The sequence below is a fragment of the Doryrhamphus excisus genome, linkage group LG17, assembly GCF_037039965.1.
Source record: "Doryrhamphus excisus strain RoL-2023G ecotype Guam linkage group LG17, RoL_Dexc_Guam_v1.1, whole genome shotgun sequence".
Taxonomy (NCBI): domain Eukaryota; kingdom Metazoa; phylum Chordata; class Actinopteri; order Syngnathiformes; family Syngnathidae; genus Doryrhamphus; species Doryrhamphus excisus.
In genome coordinates this window covers 18056553-18072839 of record NC_136373.1, presented here as the reverse complement: position 1 = coordinate 18072839, position 16287 = coordinate 18056553, and the positions used below count along the sequence as shown (strand labels likewise).

At 46.0% G+C, this 16287-nt stretch overlaps 1 protein-coding gene across 1 annotated transcript in view; it reads right to left on the bottom strand.

The window, feature by feature from the left end:
• The window catches only part of adamtsl4 (ADAMTS-like 4), a 43983-nt gene extending 28219 nt beyond the window's left edge, over positions 1-15764 (bottom strand). Inside the window, exons 1-6 of the mRNA XM_078797978.1 lie at positions 15644-15764; positions 14305-14362; positions 6650-6756; positions 5618-5902; positions 2982-3045; positions 406-923 (exon numbers count right to left, since the gene is read on the bottom strand). Of these exons, the coding sequence (XP_078654104.1) occupies positions 406-923; positions 2982-3045; positions 5618-5640 (605 nt within the window). The 5' untranslated portion in view covers positions 5641-5902; positions 6650-6756; positions 14305-14362; positions 15644-15764. The remainder of the gene's footprint in view (positions 1-405; positions 924-2981; positions 3046-5617; positions 5903-6649; positions 6757-14304; positions 14363-15643) is intronic.
• Between the last annotated feature and the right edge of the window lie 523 nt (positions 15765-16287).

The window sequence follows — 16287 nt, the reverse complement described above, 5'->3', positions numbered from 1 at the left end:
GCCGGGTACACTGCTGTGCCACTTCAAAGATCCTGTAAATAAAGCTAGCAGTATTATTGGCGTGTACGTCTATTTATGGCAGACTCATGTCAGACCGGCTGCCCCCGTACAAGCACTAGATAGGACAGCTCCAATCTATTTATCCTGGAGATTCTTCCTCTATATAAACAGATTGGCTCTTGCACCGAGCTCTCGGTCTACAGCTGTCCTATCTAGTCTTTAAGCATGACTGATGAAGCCTGCTTGGACTAGAGGTGAAACAGCTTCTATAAGAACCACGTGGTTGCTTTAAGAGGTTTTTTTTACCCACCACAGTGGTCGCCCCCGTCCCCCTTATGGGGTGTCGTCAGGGGTCCACACTTAAGCTAGTTATTGTTGTTGACATAAGACATTACGACAACTCACCTCCTCACAGGCAGGCCCTCCCGGCTGGCGGACCTTCTGCTGCCTCCGCCCCCTCCCCTCACGGGCGCTGCATTGCCGGGCCTCCTGACGGTGCGTGTCTGGGGGTTGTAGCCACGTGAGGGGGCGCGGTAGGGGGCTCGGTACACGGACACGCGGTTTTGATTGGATGCGGGGTGGAAAGGCGAGGGCGGATTGCTCTGTCCCGCAGCGTCTCCGGTTGTCGGGGTGTTCCGATACAGCGACACCCCCTGGTTGTGATGACTAGGCGAGGGGGGGTGAGGCATGTGTTGGTGGTGGGCAGGCTGGTAGCTGTGCAAGGAGGACCCCCCGCCGCCTCCGGGTACATACCCGGCCCAGCTGGGCTGCGGGAAAGTTTGTGGAGGTGGAAGACACTTCCTGGTTCTTTGGGAGACGCCCACGCCACATGTCTGGGTGCACGCTGACCACTCCCCCCAGACTGACCACACCCCCTCCACAGGATCTGCCTCAAACACCTGTCTTGCCCTCCGAGCCGCCACCTGAAAGAAAAACACAAACGGAACATTTTATCTGGACCCGTTTGTGGTCCACATGTGTTAGTTTTGGTTGCACCGTGAGCGAGGGAGGCATTTGGCTCGGCATTTGGGACTACTTCTACCCCCCCCAAAGGGTTTCCTGTGTAAAGCTTCCTGTTTGTTTGCTGCGTCACGCCGTTTACGCCGCCATCATCTCACCTACGCACGCTAGCTCCTGATTTAGCACCATGACCCCAACCCGGCTGAAGCGCCTCCTGGAAACCTGACTTTGTGAGTCATTAATCCCCCCCTCCACGGGGGGGCCGTGGCTGTCAAGGAGCTACAGTGACGCCTTTGTGATCATGTGTCCAGAAACGTTAAGGAGCCGTCGTTGTTAGCGGCCCGGCGGTACAGTCCTGAAGGGCCGCAAGCGGGCGTCGCTGCAAGGGGTCACGGCGGCTCCTTCGGGGTCAGTGCGTGCTGCTCATTAACGGTGCGCCGATGTGGCAGCTGCGTGTTTGATGCCACTCATTGCGACAGACTTCGCCTCCCCTCTGTGCACGCACACACACACACACACACACACACGGTCATTAGGCCCGTCCGCTTTGAACCATGGCCCCCCCTCCCGTCTTACTGCTTTGGCGTTCCTTGTTCTCCCGCCATTTTACCTCCAACTGGGAATGTTCTCCTGAGCAGGTCTTCCATGCCGTACACTTTTGCCTTATTTATATGAGAAACAAAAAGGGAAAAAAACAACTAAAGAAATGAAAGTGAAAATACCCTGGGAATAAAGTCAGAATTCTACATGAAAAAATGACAAGAAGGTTGATAAATAGAAAGTGAAATGGAAGCACTGCTGTGATTGTACAATTAGAAAGTCAAAATATAAAGAAAAAAATGTGATTTTTACAACAAACGGACAATAAATCCAGAATATTACGAGAAAAAAATGTCATTTTAGTCATATAAAGTTGAAATATTACAGAAGTTATGTTTTCCAAGTTGGAACATGAAAACCAAAAGAAAATAAAGTTAAATAAAGTGAAAATCTAATGGGAATAAAGTCATAATAAAGAACAACATATATATATTTAACAACAAAATGAAAACATTTGGAAAATGACGTGCCGAGAATGGCCCCCCAGCCAGACTTTGAAGACCCCTGCACCAACGCACGGAGGCGTCAAGGCCACGCCCGTGTGGTGGAATGTTTCCACCCACTTGGCGAGAGCGGGGTAGGGAAATGGAGCGGCCATGATTCCAGGTTTCTTTCTCAATGGAAACTTTTGTTGCGCTTTTTCATATTGGCCCCCGTGCCAGGGGGGGGAAGGGGGGGCGGCTTGTTATGAAATGACTTTTATCTCAGCCAAGGCCGGCCCGGTTCGAGCGCTCCCCACGTCATCGGACTACTGGCAGGTGACTCAATCCCCCCTAAAGCCCCCCGAGTATTACCCAGGCTTAGGATTGACACTCTGGCCTGGGGAGGAAGGAAACTTGTGAGACGGAGGATCCTCCGTGCTCGCTATTTTCTCCGGATCAAAACCTCCACATTGGGAAGACCAGTGAGACCAGCACAGGAGAGCTAAGCTTTCTTCAGGCTCAGAGTCAGCATCTCCCAAACCCAGACCATCACACTACCTCCACCATATTTTACTCAACCCTTTCAACACTAACGCTCGCATGGGTCGCAGGGGTGCTGGAGCCTATCCCAGCTGTCTTTGGGCTGGGCTGGTGGCCAGCCAATCACAGGGCACATATAGACAAACAACCATTCACACTCACATTCATACCTATGGACAATTAACCTAGCATGTTTTTGGAATGTGGGAGGAAACCGGAGTACCCGGGGGAAAAAACCCACGCATGCACAAGGAGAACATGCAAACTCCACACAGAGATGGCCGAGCTACGTATATTTCAAGACAGGAACTAGCCAGATTGTTTCCTCAAAGCCTCGGACTACTTAGAGGCGGTGACATCGGGAATGGACTGTGACGCTTCTCCTTTTGATGGCTTCCCCTTTTCACCCCAAAAAGAGTGGAGTCAGTGCATCCAGTGTGTGAGGAGCTAATGACTCACCTTCCTCTTGGCGGGCTTGGTCACAGAGGTCGCGACCCCCACAGAGGCCCACAGCACATAGAGCCTGGAGGGAGGGGGAGCAGAGGTGAGAAGAAGAGGAGGACGGAAGCACAGGAAGGCATAAAGGTTTGAAAACATGGACGTCGCATGACCTCCATGACACGCATTTATTTTTCATTCATTTGCAAAGGTTTTATTAGAAACTATGAGATGTTGGGTCGCCATTTTGGGACATAAAAAGTGCAAAAAGAGAAGCTTTTATGTTTGGATTCTTGATGTTTTCTGGTCTTACCTAACCGGGCGGCACTAATTTAGTTATCTATGTCTTGACTGCTACAACAAAACATGCTTTGTACATCTTACAGCTTACTTTGCACTGAACAGGAAGTCACCGTGTACATGTTTTAATGCCGTTTAGTAGACGGTCCTTATGTTGATGTTTAGCCATAAAGACCAGATAGCAATACTACAACACGTCCACATTAACGCAACGTTGACTAAAGCAACCCAAAGTCAACCTAAAGGGCTCATAAGAAGAGGCTGGACCAGGACTGAAGAAGAAGAGGCTGGACCAGGACTGAATGAGTCGGTGGACATGGACAGGTTGTCAACATAAACTAATAACGGCTTTAAAGAGTGAGCATGTTTTCCCTCTGCATGCCTCTCTCTGGGAGCGTACACACACACACACACACACACACACACACACACACACACACACACACGGTAGCAGCAATCAGTCAAATGGCTGGAATCCATCCTGTGCTGTAAAGCAGCTTTTATTTGAGGTTTGGTGTTGAAAGATTGTGGTCTGTGCTTCAGGATGTTCTCCTCTTTCTTATATTTGTGAAGCACCACGGATGGACGGATGGAAGGACAGATAGATGGATGGACGGATGAGTGGATGGCTCGCCACACTTTTATTCAATTGGAATTTCTTGCTTATTATTGCTCAAGCATTTCCACTTGACTGCAATGATGCTTCCAAGGGTTTTATTTTGCTTCCTCTTTTTGTTTTATTTAGTTTAGCTTGCTAGCTGTTGGAAGAAAGAGCTTTCCGGGTCTAAAAAGGTCTGAAAAATAGGAATTTCTGAAGCATTTTGACCTGACTTTAATGATTCTTGAGAGAATGAAACACCGTATTTCACCTCCTTAAGTATGCACTTTAGTTTTATTTAGTTTACTTTGCTAGCTGTTGCAAGAATGTGCTTTCAGGGTCTAAAAAGGTCTAAAAAATTGGAATTTCTGAAGCATTTTAACCTGATTTTAATGATGCTTGAGAGACTGAAACACCGTATTTCACCTCCTTAAGTACATACTTTAGTTTTATTTAGTTTAGTTTGCTAGCTGTTGCAAGAAAGAGCTTTCCGGGTTTAAAAAGGTCTGAAAAATACGAATTTCTGAAGCATTTTGACCTGACTTTGATGATGCTTGGGAGACTAAAACACCATATTTCACCTCCTTAAGTACGTACTTTAGTTTTATTTAGTTTAGCCTGCTAGCTGTGGCAAGAAGGTGCTTTCAAGGTCTAAAAGGTCTGTAAAAATATGAATTTCTGAAGCATTTTAACCTGACTTTGATGATGCTTGGGGGGCTGAAGCCTTGCACGTTGCCTCCTACGTGCTACTTGGATTAGAAATGTACTTGAAGTGACATGAATGGAGATTAAAATGTAGTTTCATGTTTAAAATGAGGTTAAAAAGTTGTGTCTAAGTTGTGTGCAACGGTTGTATTTTGGCCTCATGAACTTTCTTTTAGATGAGCTTTGCTGTGGGGACAACGGAGGTTAAGAAGTCAAAGATCTTTGTTTTGCTAACTTGCCAAGTGCACATCAGTCATGCAAATGTTGTCTTTTGGCCTCCTTAACTTACTTTATTTACTTTTAGTGGGGACAGGATGGGGTCTAGGGGGTGAAAATGAGTTATGTACTAGAAGTAGCATCCATGAGGATTTGGTATTGCATGAATGTGGTTTCATGTATAAAAAGTCAAAGTCCAATACACGGACAGACTTACTCTTTGTTTACTTTTAGCAAGGATTTGCGGTTGGAAGAGTGTTAGCGTCATTTCTCTCAGCTTTGCGTCATTTCTGCGGCAGGCTGACCTGATCTGGGTGCAAACCCAAAGTGTTTTCGTGTCATTTTGCCCGCTAAAGATGCCTTTAGGACATTCCCTTGCAGCTGAGCGGGGAGTCGGAGTCCGAGTCCATCGTCCGGCAGCCACTAAGCAACACAGACAAGTGTGGTGGAAACAAGTGCAACGCCGCGTTGGAGTGCTGACATGATCCTAAACGCCTCACTGGCAGACTTCAGGACTAGATGGACCTCTTTAGAACCCAAACCACCACCGCAGCGTGCAGCCCGCAAGCCACAGTCCGGGTAATTGCTCCCGTCTTGGCAGCGTGGTGCACCGCCATGCCGCGGTCTCTGGAAGCGGACCGCACACCGAAGGGGGACTTCAAACAGACCCACCGAGGCAGAAGTAAAGACCCCCCCGTGCGAGTCCGGACGCCTCGAAACAGGAAAAGGTGCACGATCGATCCCAAATGGAAGGAAAACGTGTCTCCGTTTTTCACACGCGTGCGTAAAAGGAGCCAAAGCTGCGGAAGAGTCGTGCACGAGCTGTGGGCGGGCTTACCTGAAGATAGACGCGCCAAGCATGCTCCGACTGGGCGATCGGTCCACTTTGATCGATCCCTGATCCCGAACTAATCAATGGAGTCCAACTTTGGGTGTCCTCCTGTCACTGCTCTCTCTCTCTCCCCTTCTCTCTCTCTCTCCCCGCCGTTTGTGGAAAAGTGGGAAGGGTTCCGTTTTTCTCTCTCTCTCTCTCACTCGACCAGTCCACCTCCTTCCTTTTTTTCCTCCTCCTTGCGTCTTTACTTTGAAAACAGCAACCGTGACGCATGTTTGTCATGCTTTCCTGTTTCAGATCATCAAACAAATGGAAATATTAGTCAATGACAACACAAAAAAGGATAGCATGTCATTTCTAAAGCATTGGGACTCCAGCAAACCACAGTGAGAGCCTTTATCCACAAATGGACAGCGGTGAAACTTCCCAGGAGTGGCCGCCCCCAAACAATACAACCCCTAGAGGTCACAAAAGACCCCACAACAATATACAAAGAAGTTCAGACACTGGGCAGAAACGGGTTCCAACACCAAAACCACTCCATTTGGCCAGAAAACATCTTGATGATCCCCAAGAAGAGTAAAGCGAGTCCCTTTCGGAGGCTCTAGATGCCACATTTGTGCAGAAGTGCGGATAAAAATGGCCTCCGTCTAAACAAACCTTGTTCAAGTCCCGGGAACCAGTTGGGAAATGACTACTAATGTTTTTACAAGTGCAGGGAAGATTGGGAGTTGAGCAATGCCATTGGGGTGAAAGGTCAAAGGTATTGGTGGCGGGGTGGTGATGCTGGGGAAACCGGTGCGTTTACGTCGACGTGTTCGAAGCCATCCCATTGAAATAAGAGTTAATTAGGGGCGGGAGAGCGAGAGAGCAGATACTTTAGTGACATCGATGTGCCGCCTGAGTCATAACGACGTCACCATGAGTCACATGGTCGCTCTGTTGGAAACAATTAGAAGGAATGAAAAAAAACAAAACATTTGCACACTTTTTGCTACCAGTCAGGTTCTACCACAGCCTCTTATTGGGACTTACCTGCTCATGATCTTCAACAGCAGTGCTTGGCGAGCTAAAGCTAAAGCTAAAGCTGTCTTCTGCTGCCACCTGTTGCTAGGCAGAATTTGATGATTGTGCCCCAAAGCCTGAAATAACATTAAAAAAACATTTTTATCATAACAATACAACTTGTTTTTCTTGTAATACTGTGACTTTTTCTACACAACATTGTGGCTTTTTCCTCATAAAATTGCAATTTTTTTCCTCCTTCCTTTACGAATCATTTCACATAACATTAGAACTTCTTAAATCATAACATTACAACCTTTTTCTCGTCACATTGCAACCGTTTCTCGAAACATTGCAGCTTTTTTGCTTAACATTGCAACGCTTTTCTTATAACATTCCAACTTTTTGTCGTAACTATGTTTTTTTCATTTCGCATAACTTTTTTTTCTCGTAACATTGTGACTTTTTCCATATAACGCTGCAACTTCTTTTGACATAACATTAAAACTTCTTTAATCATAACATTGCAACCTTTTTCTCGTCACATTGCGACCGTTTTCTCGAAACATTGCTGCGTTTTTTGCTTAACATTGCAACGCTTTTCTTATAACATTCCGACTTCTGGTCGTAACTACATTTTTTTTTTGAATTTTTATTTTCACATAACTTTTCTCGGAACATTGTGACTTTTTCCCACATAACGCTGCAACTTTTTTGACATAACATTAGGACTTCTCATAACGATGCAACATTTTATATAATATAATAAATATTATAAAATAATATTGCAAAGTTTTCCATATAACATTTTTCTTCATAACAGTACAATCTTTTCCTGTAACATTGCGACTTTTTTTGCGCATAATACTGCAACTTTTCTCTTGTAACATTGCAATTTTTTCCACATAACATTGTGACTTTTCTACATACGTAACATTTTTACAGCTTTTCTGTCTTAACATTATGACATTTTTCTCATAAGATGAAAACTTTTTTCTCTTAACATACCAACTTCTTTCACCTAACATACCAACTTCTTTCACCTAACATACCAACTTCTTTCACCTAACATACCAACTTCTTTCACGTAACATACCAACTTCTTTCACGTAACATACCAACTTCTTTCACCTAACATACCAACTTCTTTCACGTAACATACCAACTTCTTTCACCTAACATACCAACTTCTTTCACCTAACATACCAACTTCTTTCACCTAACATACCAACTTCTTTCACCTAACATACCAACTTCTTTCACCTAACATACCAACTTCTTTCACCTAACATACCAACTTCTTTCACGTAACATACCAACTTCTTTCACCTAACATACCAACTTCTTTCACCTAACATACCAACTTCTTTCACCTAACATACCAACTTCTTTCACCTAACATACCAACTTCTTTCACCTAACATACCAACTTCTTTCACCTAACATACCAACTTCTTTCACCTAACATACCAACTTCTTTCACCTAACATACCAACTTCTTTCACCTAACATACCAACTTCTTTCACGTAACATACCAACTTCTTTCACGTAACATACCAACTTCTTTCACGTAACATACCAACTTCTTTCACGTAACATACCAACTTCTTTCACGTAACATACCAACTTCTTTCACGTAACATACCAACTTCGTTCACGTAACATACCAACTTCGTTCACGTAACATACCAACTTCTTTCACGTAACATACCAACTTCTTTCACGTAACATACCAACTTCTTTCACGTAACATACCAACTTCGTTCACGTAACATACCAACTTCTTTCACGTAACATACCAACTTCTTTCACGTAACATACCAACTTCTTTCACGTAACATACCAACTTCTTTCACGTAACATACCAACTTCTTTCACGTAACATACCAACTTCTTTCACGTAACATACCCACTTCTTTCACGTAACATACCAACTTCTTTCACGTAACATACCAACTTCTTTCACGTAACATACCAACTTCTTTCACGTAACATACCAACTTCTTTCACGTAACATACCAACTTCTTTCACGTAACACACCAACTTCTTTCACGTAACATACCAACTTCTTTCACGTAACATACCAACTTCTTTCACGTAACGTTGCCTTTTCCACATAACCATGAACCACTTAGCCATGATGGTCCGCTATCTGCTTCACTCGCCTTTTGTATAAAGTCCTCAGTACAATTTTTGTGCAAACGAGGATCGAACGACACGAGCAGCATCGTTAGGAAGGGAGGACGTGTACAGAGGAGGTAGAAGGCGACACGGGCGGTAGAGGAAACGTTGGGGCGTCTTTCAGCATCCCGAGCACGGTGGCATCAAGGGGCCGGTAAGTGGACTAATAAGCCAGTCCTCTGGTCTCTTACGGGCCATAATCCCCACCCATCGGCGGTTGCTTTTCCTGGACAGGCATCCAGGAGCGTGGAGGACATGGCGATGGTGACGCGGATTAGCCGACATGAAAGCGTGCTGTCAGCCACCCGGTGAAGAGCGAGCACATTAAAGAGGCGGCTTAAGATTTGATCTGTGCAAATAGAAAAAGTCGCCAAGAGGAATGAGGGTGGATTCCAGAAGCATCCACACACACACACACACACACGTGATGTATCGAAGGGTGTGTGTTATGTTAGGAGTGAAAGCGGATCCCTTTGTACTTGAGAGCAGCGTGTCTATCAGTGACTGCAATTAGCCAGAGGCCACGGCCTTGGCTACCAGCGCTCCGTGACCACTTATAGCCCCCAGCGCCAGTAAGCTAGCATTCTGCACAGTCAGGGGACAAAAAAAAAACGAGTTACCACAGGACGCAGACGCGCGTGTTTACGTGTGTTAGGAGGCCCCGCGTGTAGCAACAGATCTCTTATTTGTCCCGGATGGCTGATCTGACTAATAGCGCCCCACAGCCCTCTGGGAGTCATAAATCACTCCCAAACTGACACTAGCACCTCCCCGAGGCCCCCGGGTCCGAGCGCCTGACGTTAACTGGGGCGATCTAAAAGGATCCGACCGAGGCAGACAAGCGAGGGGACCGGTGCGGCGGTGGAGCGAAGCCATTTTCATTCCGCAAAGCCCACGACCAGCTCGTCTTCACTTCATCACCAGGATGAAGGAAGCTGCTTCGTGCTATTAAAATAACGGCTAAGTCATATTTCAAATGTTCTCGGAGACTGATAGCTTGCCATCAGGGCGAAGTGGAAGTTGGGTTTCAACTGTTTTTTGCCTGGTCTGACACTTGAGAAGCAGGTTTCAAAATTTCATCATGTTTGACTAATCAATCAAAAATGCTGACTTGGCAAAAACTAAAAAGGCCTGAGTCGCCTTCTTCGGCATAAAGAGCCTTAATCCGATGTGATCCTTAGCTTTGATACACGGTAAGGCGGACACCTTGGTCCTAAATCAGGTCCTCCAAGTGAATGACCAACACGGACTACTACGTCTCGGTCAGTCCAAGCCCTGCAGTCCACCAGAGGCTGTGACCCGTCTCTCCAACTGGCAGCCTTACAGAAGCACTGGAGCGCCGACAAAACCAGAACTGAGAGAGAAAGTCCAAAGACTTGAAAATTTATGACCAAAGTCTGGTTTCGTAAACATGGCAGACGGCCGCAGAGCATATAAATATCACATGAAAGTATGTTGGCGCCTCGCCCCCCCACCCCCCCAAAGGAGATTCATACTCCGTCTGTACGCGCTGACGCTCATGCATGCATCAATGTAACACCTGGCTACTACAGTTAAGTAGTCACTGTACGCCATACTTTTACTGCAAACTCGACTGGATCAAGTTCAGTTTGGTTCCAAATGTGAAAATAGTAAATATTTGGTGGTGTTACATTTATAAATTATTTATTTATTTATTGTGATATGTCGGTATAGTTGTTTAGATAGTTCAGCTGTCACAAAAGCAAAATATATTTGTGTCAAAGTTAGGCTTGAAATGTTTTTTTTTTCACAAAAAAATGCCTTTCTCCTTGTTTTAGTGAGGAACTACTGTTTTCCTGAAACTTACCTGTTCTAATTCTGATTACTAAAGAACGGAAAAAGTTGGAGAAAAACTTTTTTTTCCTGCTGAAAGACGGGAGGCTTATTGTTCTTTTGTTGGGTTCCATGTTTATATAGCCATAGAAGACAATAATCTGTGGGCCTTGAAAGATCACTCCAAAAAGTCACAAGTTTACAAGAAAATTTACATACTATTATGAGGAAAGCTTCGGAGCATTAATTTAGAAATAATAAAAATAAAAAAATTTAAGTCATAATATTATGAGGAACAAAAAACAATTTATGTATGCTTTAAGTTGAAATATTAAAGAAAAAGGGATGATGCAATACTTGCAAAATGAGGTGAAGGAAAAAGCTCTAGTTTACGAGAATGGGATCCAAATATTATGGAAATAAAGTCAATTATGTGAAGAAAATGTACAAAAATAAAAAAAGCTGTAATTTGTGAGAAAATGTCACCTTTTTCTGGGAATAAATTGGTAATGAGGACAATATAGAGTTGAAATATTAAAGACAAAAGTGACTTTGTAATAAGAGAGCAATACAAGAAACTAAAGAAAATAAAGTTGTCGTTTTTAGTATGTATAATATGGGAATGAAGACAAAGCAAGATCACTTCAAAAGGAAGTTGGAATATTTGGGAAAAAGAGTGTAATCAGCGTTTCGACTCATGTCTCAGAGCTGAGATGCACGTTTTTCTTGAAACGTCTTGATCCTTTTAGCATCCAAAGTATCAAAGTGGCCCTTACATCCTTTGGATTTTCACAATGTGGCCCCCGGCTGGATAAGGTCCGGACAGCCCTGCCGTAGACGGACAGGGACACAAAGGCGGTGGTGGAGGAAAAGAGGATGAAAGAGAACGTTCCGAGAAAGCAGTAATGGCGGCTTAGTGAACAACGGGGCGGCTGAAAGAAGCCAGGAGAGAAAAAAACAAAAAAAAGAGGAAGGGTGGGGGCTGGAACGATTATTCCGACTCAAACGGAGTCAATATTTGCTGTGCCGGGGAGCATGCACGGAGAAGTCTGAGGAGAAAAGCAGCTAACGCTTAGCACACAGTGGCCGCTTTGAAGTGCAGTCCAACGCCAACGTCCACCTGGATGACTGGTATGAAAGTGGACGTACAGTGTGACTAATGAGGACGTATATAATGGACACTGGCGAGACCGAGAGGGGGCCCTAATTGGCTGACGACATAACTTTGGTCCAATTACCGCCACAAAGAGCCATTGTTGCTCCCTGAGAGGAGCGGCTGGGACACGGACGACAACAAACAAGGCCATGTAGCAGCGTGTGAACGCGTATGTCCGCCATGGCCTGGCATGAATGCAGCCGAGTGCTTCCATACGTCAGAACGTGATTAGACTGGATGAGAGATGCCAGCACATCTCCAGGCCGGGGGGGGGGGGGGGGGGGGGGGGGGGGGGGGGAACTCCTGTGCTTTACAATGTCAGAAAGTGGGTGCTAACTGTCACGCTGTCAAGACCTCCCAAAGTCAATAGTAGTAGTAATAGTAGTAGTAATAGTAATAATAGTCAAATTTCACAAGTTATACGTGAGGTTGGATGAAACACACAAAAGGGGGGTTGGGGGTGGGGTCTGGGGGCATGGCTTCAATCAATACTGTGTCCAAGCGACGCATATTCCCACATAAATTAGCATGTCATCACAATAGCATCACAATTCCACTTATACACGCCGATTCAAGTCAAAGCACGGCCCCTGCATGCTGGGGATCCCAGTGTGGGCCTGAATCCAAATCATAGTCCTGGAGAAAAGACCTAAAGACACAATCGGGACTGGGACTCTGGTCGACCTCGGATTACAAAACATGAATGGATAAATGGATAAGATAAACTTATCAATGTGTACAATTATAAAATCATATGAATATATATGAGTTATATTATTCAGCCCCAAGCGACCCCAAGCTGGTGTCCATAGGTAAGGGTCAGTAACATGCAAATCCTTGTCAACTCACGAGTCAGTGCCCCTCGAGTCGTCATTAACTCACGAGTCAGTGCCCCTCGAGTCGTCATTAACTCACAAGTCGGTGCACCTCGAGTCGTCATTAACTCACAAGTCGGTGCACCTCGAGTCGTCATCAACTCACGAGTCGGTGCACCTCGAGTCGTCATCAACTCACGAGTCGGTGCACCTCGAGTCGTCATCAACTCACGAGTCGGTGCACCTCGAGTCGTCATTAACTCACGAGTTAGAGAACCTCGAGTCGTCATTAACTCACAAGTCGGTGCACCTCGAGTCGTCATCAACTCACAAGTCAGTGCACCTGGAGTCGTCATCAACTCACGAGTCGGTGCACCTCGAGTCGTCATCAACTCACGAGTCAGTGCCCCTCGAGTCGTCATTAACTCACGAGTTAGAGAACCTCGAGTCGTCATCAACTCACGAGTCGGTGCACCTCGAGTCATCATTAACTCACGAGTCGGTGCACCTCGAGTCGTCATTAACTCACAAGTTAGAGAACCTCGAGTCGTCATTAACTCACGAGTCAGTGCACCTCGAGTCGTCATTAACTCACGAGTCAGGGAACCTCGAGTCGTCATTAACTCACGAGTCAGGGAACCTTGAGTCATCATTAACTCACGAGTCAGGGAACCTAGAGTCGTCATTAACTCACGAGTCAGGGAACCTCGAGTCATCATTAACTCACGAGTCAGTGCACCTCGAGTCGTCATTAACTCACAAGTTAGAGAACCTCGAGTTGTCATTAACTCACGAGTTAGAGAACCTCGAGTCGTCATCAACTCACAAGTCGGTGCACCTCGAGTCGTCATCAACTCACGAGTCAGTGCACCTCGAGTCGTCATTAACTCACGAGTCGGTGCACCTCGAGTAGTCATTAACTCACGAGTCGGTGCACCTCAAGTCGTCATCAACTAATGAGTCGGTAAATCTGGAGTCGTCACAAAGTCACAAGTCAGTGCACCTCGAGTCGTCATTAACTCACAAGTCAGTGCACCTCGAGTCGTCATTAACTCACAAGTCAGTGCACCTTGAGTCGTCATTAACTCACAAGTCAGTGCACCTCGAGTCGTCATTAAGTCACGAGTCAATGCACCCTGAGTCGTCATTAACTTACGAGTCAGTGCACCTTGAGTCGTCATTAACTCACAAGTCAGTGTACCTTGAGTCGTCATTAAGTCACAAGTCAGTGCACCTGGAGTCGTCATTAACTCACGAGTCAATGCACCCTGAGTCGTCATTAACTTACGAGTCAGTGCACCTTGAGTCGTCATTAACTCACGAGTCAATGCACCCTGAGTCGTCATTAACTTACGAGTCAGTGCACCTCGAGTCGTCATTAACTCACAAGTCAGTGCACCCTGAGTCATCATCAACTAATGAGTCAGTGCACCTCTCTATCATTCTGTGAGTAGGTGAAACTCCAGTCTTCATCAGGCACCCGTGACTCAGTGAAACTCAGGTCTTGGTTCAATGAAAATGGCGGACTGATGGAATGAACTGCTCGGGCAGGAAGGGGAGAGGGGAGTTGTTTTGAGGCAAGGAGCATATGTATGCCTTGCTACTACATCTTACAAATGCAGTTTTACTTTACTTGTGAAAAACTTGCAAAGTCACTCATGATGAGCAGCGACTACCTCATCCGTTCTTCCAAATGACTTTGGGATGAAACGTATGAATGTCACATAAAAGACTCACATGCGGTCTTGGCTGTCCCTCTTCAGTGGCATCAGGTTACCCTCCAAAGGCAGGAATCCTGGAAAGACACACGAGGTCAAAGCACGAGGTCGGCATCTCCTCCTTTTCTTCCCACAAAGCTCCTGTAGAACTACGTGATGTAGAGGAAGGGTAGGAAAGGTTAAATGAACATGGCATCGTACTGGTGCAGTACTGGTACTGCTTGGTGTGTTGTGATGGATCCCTGTGACACAACACCAGTTCCAGTGCAAACATTTACCAATTGGTTTATTGGTCTAAATCGGCTTGAGGGTCGACATGACCTCCGACCTTCCCCTGAACCCCTAACCCCAGAGAACGATTCAACAGGCTGGCTGCAACAATAAACTGAAAGGCTCTTTTCACACAGGAAGAAGAGCTGGCTTTGGTCTGCAGTGTGAGGTGTCGCCAGGGGAAAAGCGGGTCAGGCATAGCGAGCATATTTGACAGCAGATCCAGGCCAGGCTGATACTGTACTCTTTTGTGCGCCGTCTTATGAGTGCACTCGGCGAGCGGGGGCGGACCATCCAGGAGTCGGTCCACATCAAATAAGGAACAACATGTGCAGGAACTTGCTCTGGTTTCATCTATCTGAGCCCGGGCCTGATCTCCTTCGGAGTGAGGAGAACTTTTCAAAAGGGGAGGGAGAAAGTTACTGGGTGGGCCAAGAATCTGCAGAATCCAGTCCAAGTAGATTATAGCAACACGAGCACATGGACGCTATGAGCTGTGTATTTGCATGAAAAACATACGCGCTTAATTTATACATTCATTTCTACACCAGCTACAGAAGCCATTTGTATTACAGTACACCTTATAAAATGCAATACCGGAGAAATAAAACATGCATGTGTACAGTAGAACCTCATTTAGCGTGTTTTTCGGTTACATGGCCTGCATCATGGCATGTTATCAATACACTGTGAGAGTTAAAAGTCATATTTAATAAGTCATAAACAGGTTTTCTATGCTCTACGAAAATATTCTCTTGCTGGAAATTCACTCATCACTGTCTGGTCTGGAGTAAAGTACCTGTGATAAGCGAGGGATCAACATCTAAAGTGTCATCAGTTTGGTGGGCAAGGTGGGTCCCCCATCTACTGGGCCTTGGAACCTTAACCATTCTGATGGAACAGCAACCAAGGAGTGGATGTCCCAGCACAACTGAAACATCCTCAAGTTGGAAGAAGATGCAAAAGCGAAAAGACCAATCCAACCAACTGTGCTGCGATGGCACTTCATTGGTGGGAAAATGATTGCAACGCAAACATCAGCACTTGGCAACACGAGCCCCAAAGCTGTGCATGGGAGGGGGGGTCACCTGAGGGTCACACGAGGGTCTTTAGTGTTGGTCACTGTCACTGATCATCACAACCTTCTGTTCCTGTTTGCAGTCTCTCTGCTGCCAATCTGTGTCCTTCTTTGGCCCCCCGTTCTGAAAGACATGGGGGGGGTGTGTTTGTAAGAAGGGTATAAGAGGAAGAAGTCAGGCTGGTCTATTTTGGGAGGTCTCGCCTTCAATCAGTCAGACTGACAAGGCGGCAGTGATACCAGGAGAACAATAGCACACAGCCTGTTTACCTTCCTCCGGGCACGGCCTTTTGCAGGGTTCTGCCTCCTGGCCCGGGTCGCCGGCAGCGCCCTGCCTCCCTCGTGCAGGAAAAGAGTCAGACAGTTCTCCCACAGTCTCCCACTTGACAAAGCTGTGGATTTTTGCGGTGGCTTGTGTATTTTTCCCATGTCATGTCCCCCTGCTTCCACATGCATATCCAACAGTCAAGTCGTTAGCTAGATCTTTTCCCAGTGGTACATGAAACGTGTTAGTGGGAGAAGAGACGCCGATACGGTTATCCATCATTTCAGGGGTGTTTACTGGCGTTAATGGCGTATGTGCGTATCATCACTCTGCAAGAACTTTTAAGTTTATCTTCTCAGCGTACACTCCCACTGGAACATCCCCCAACA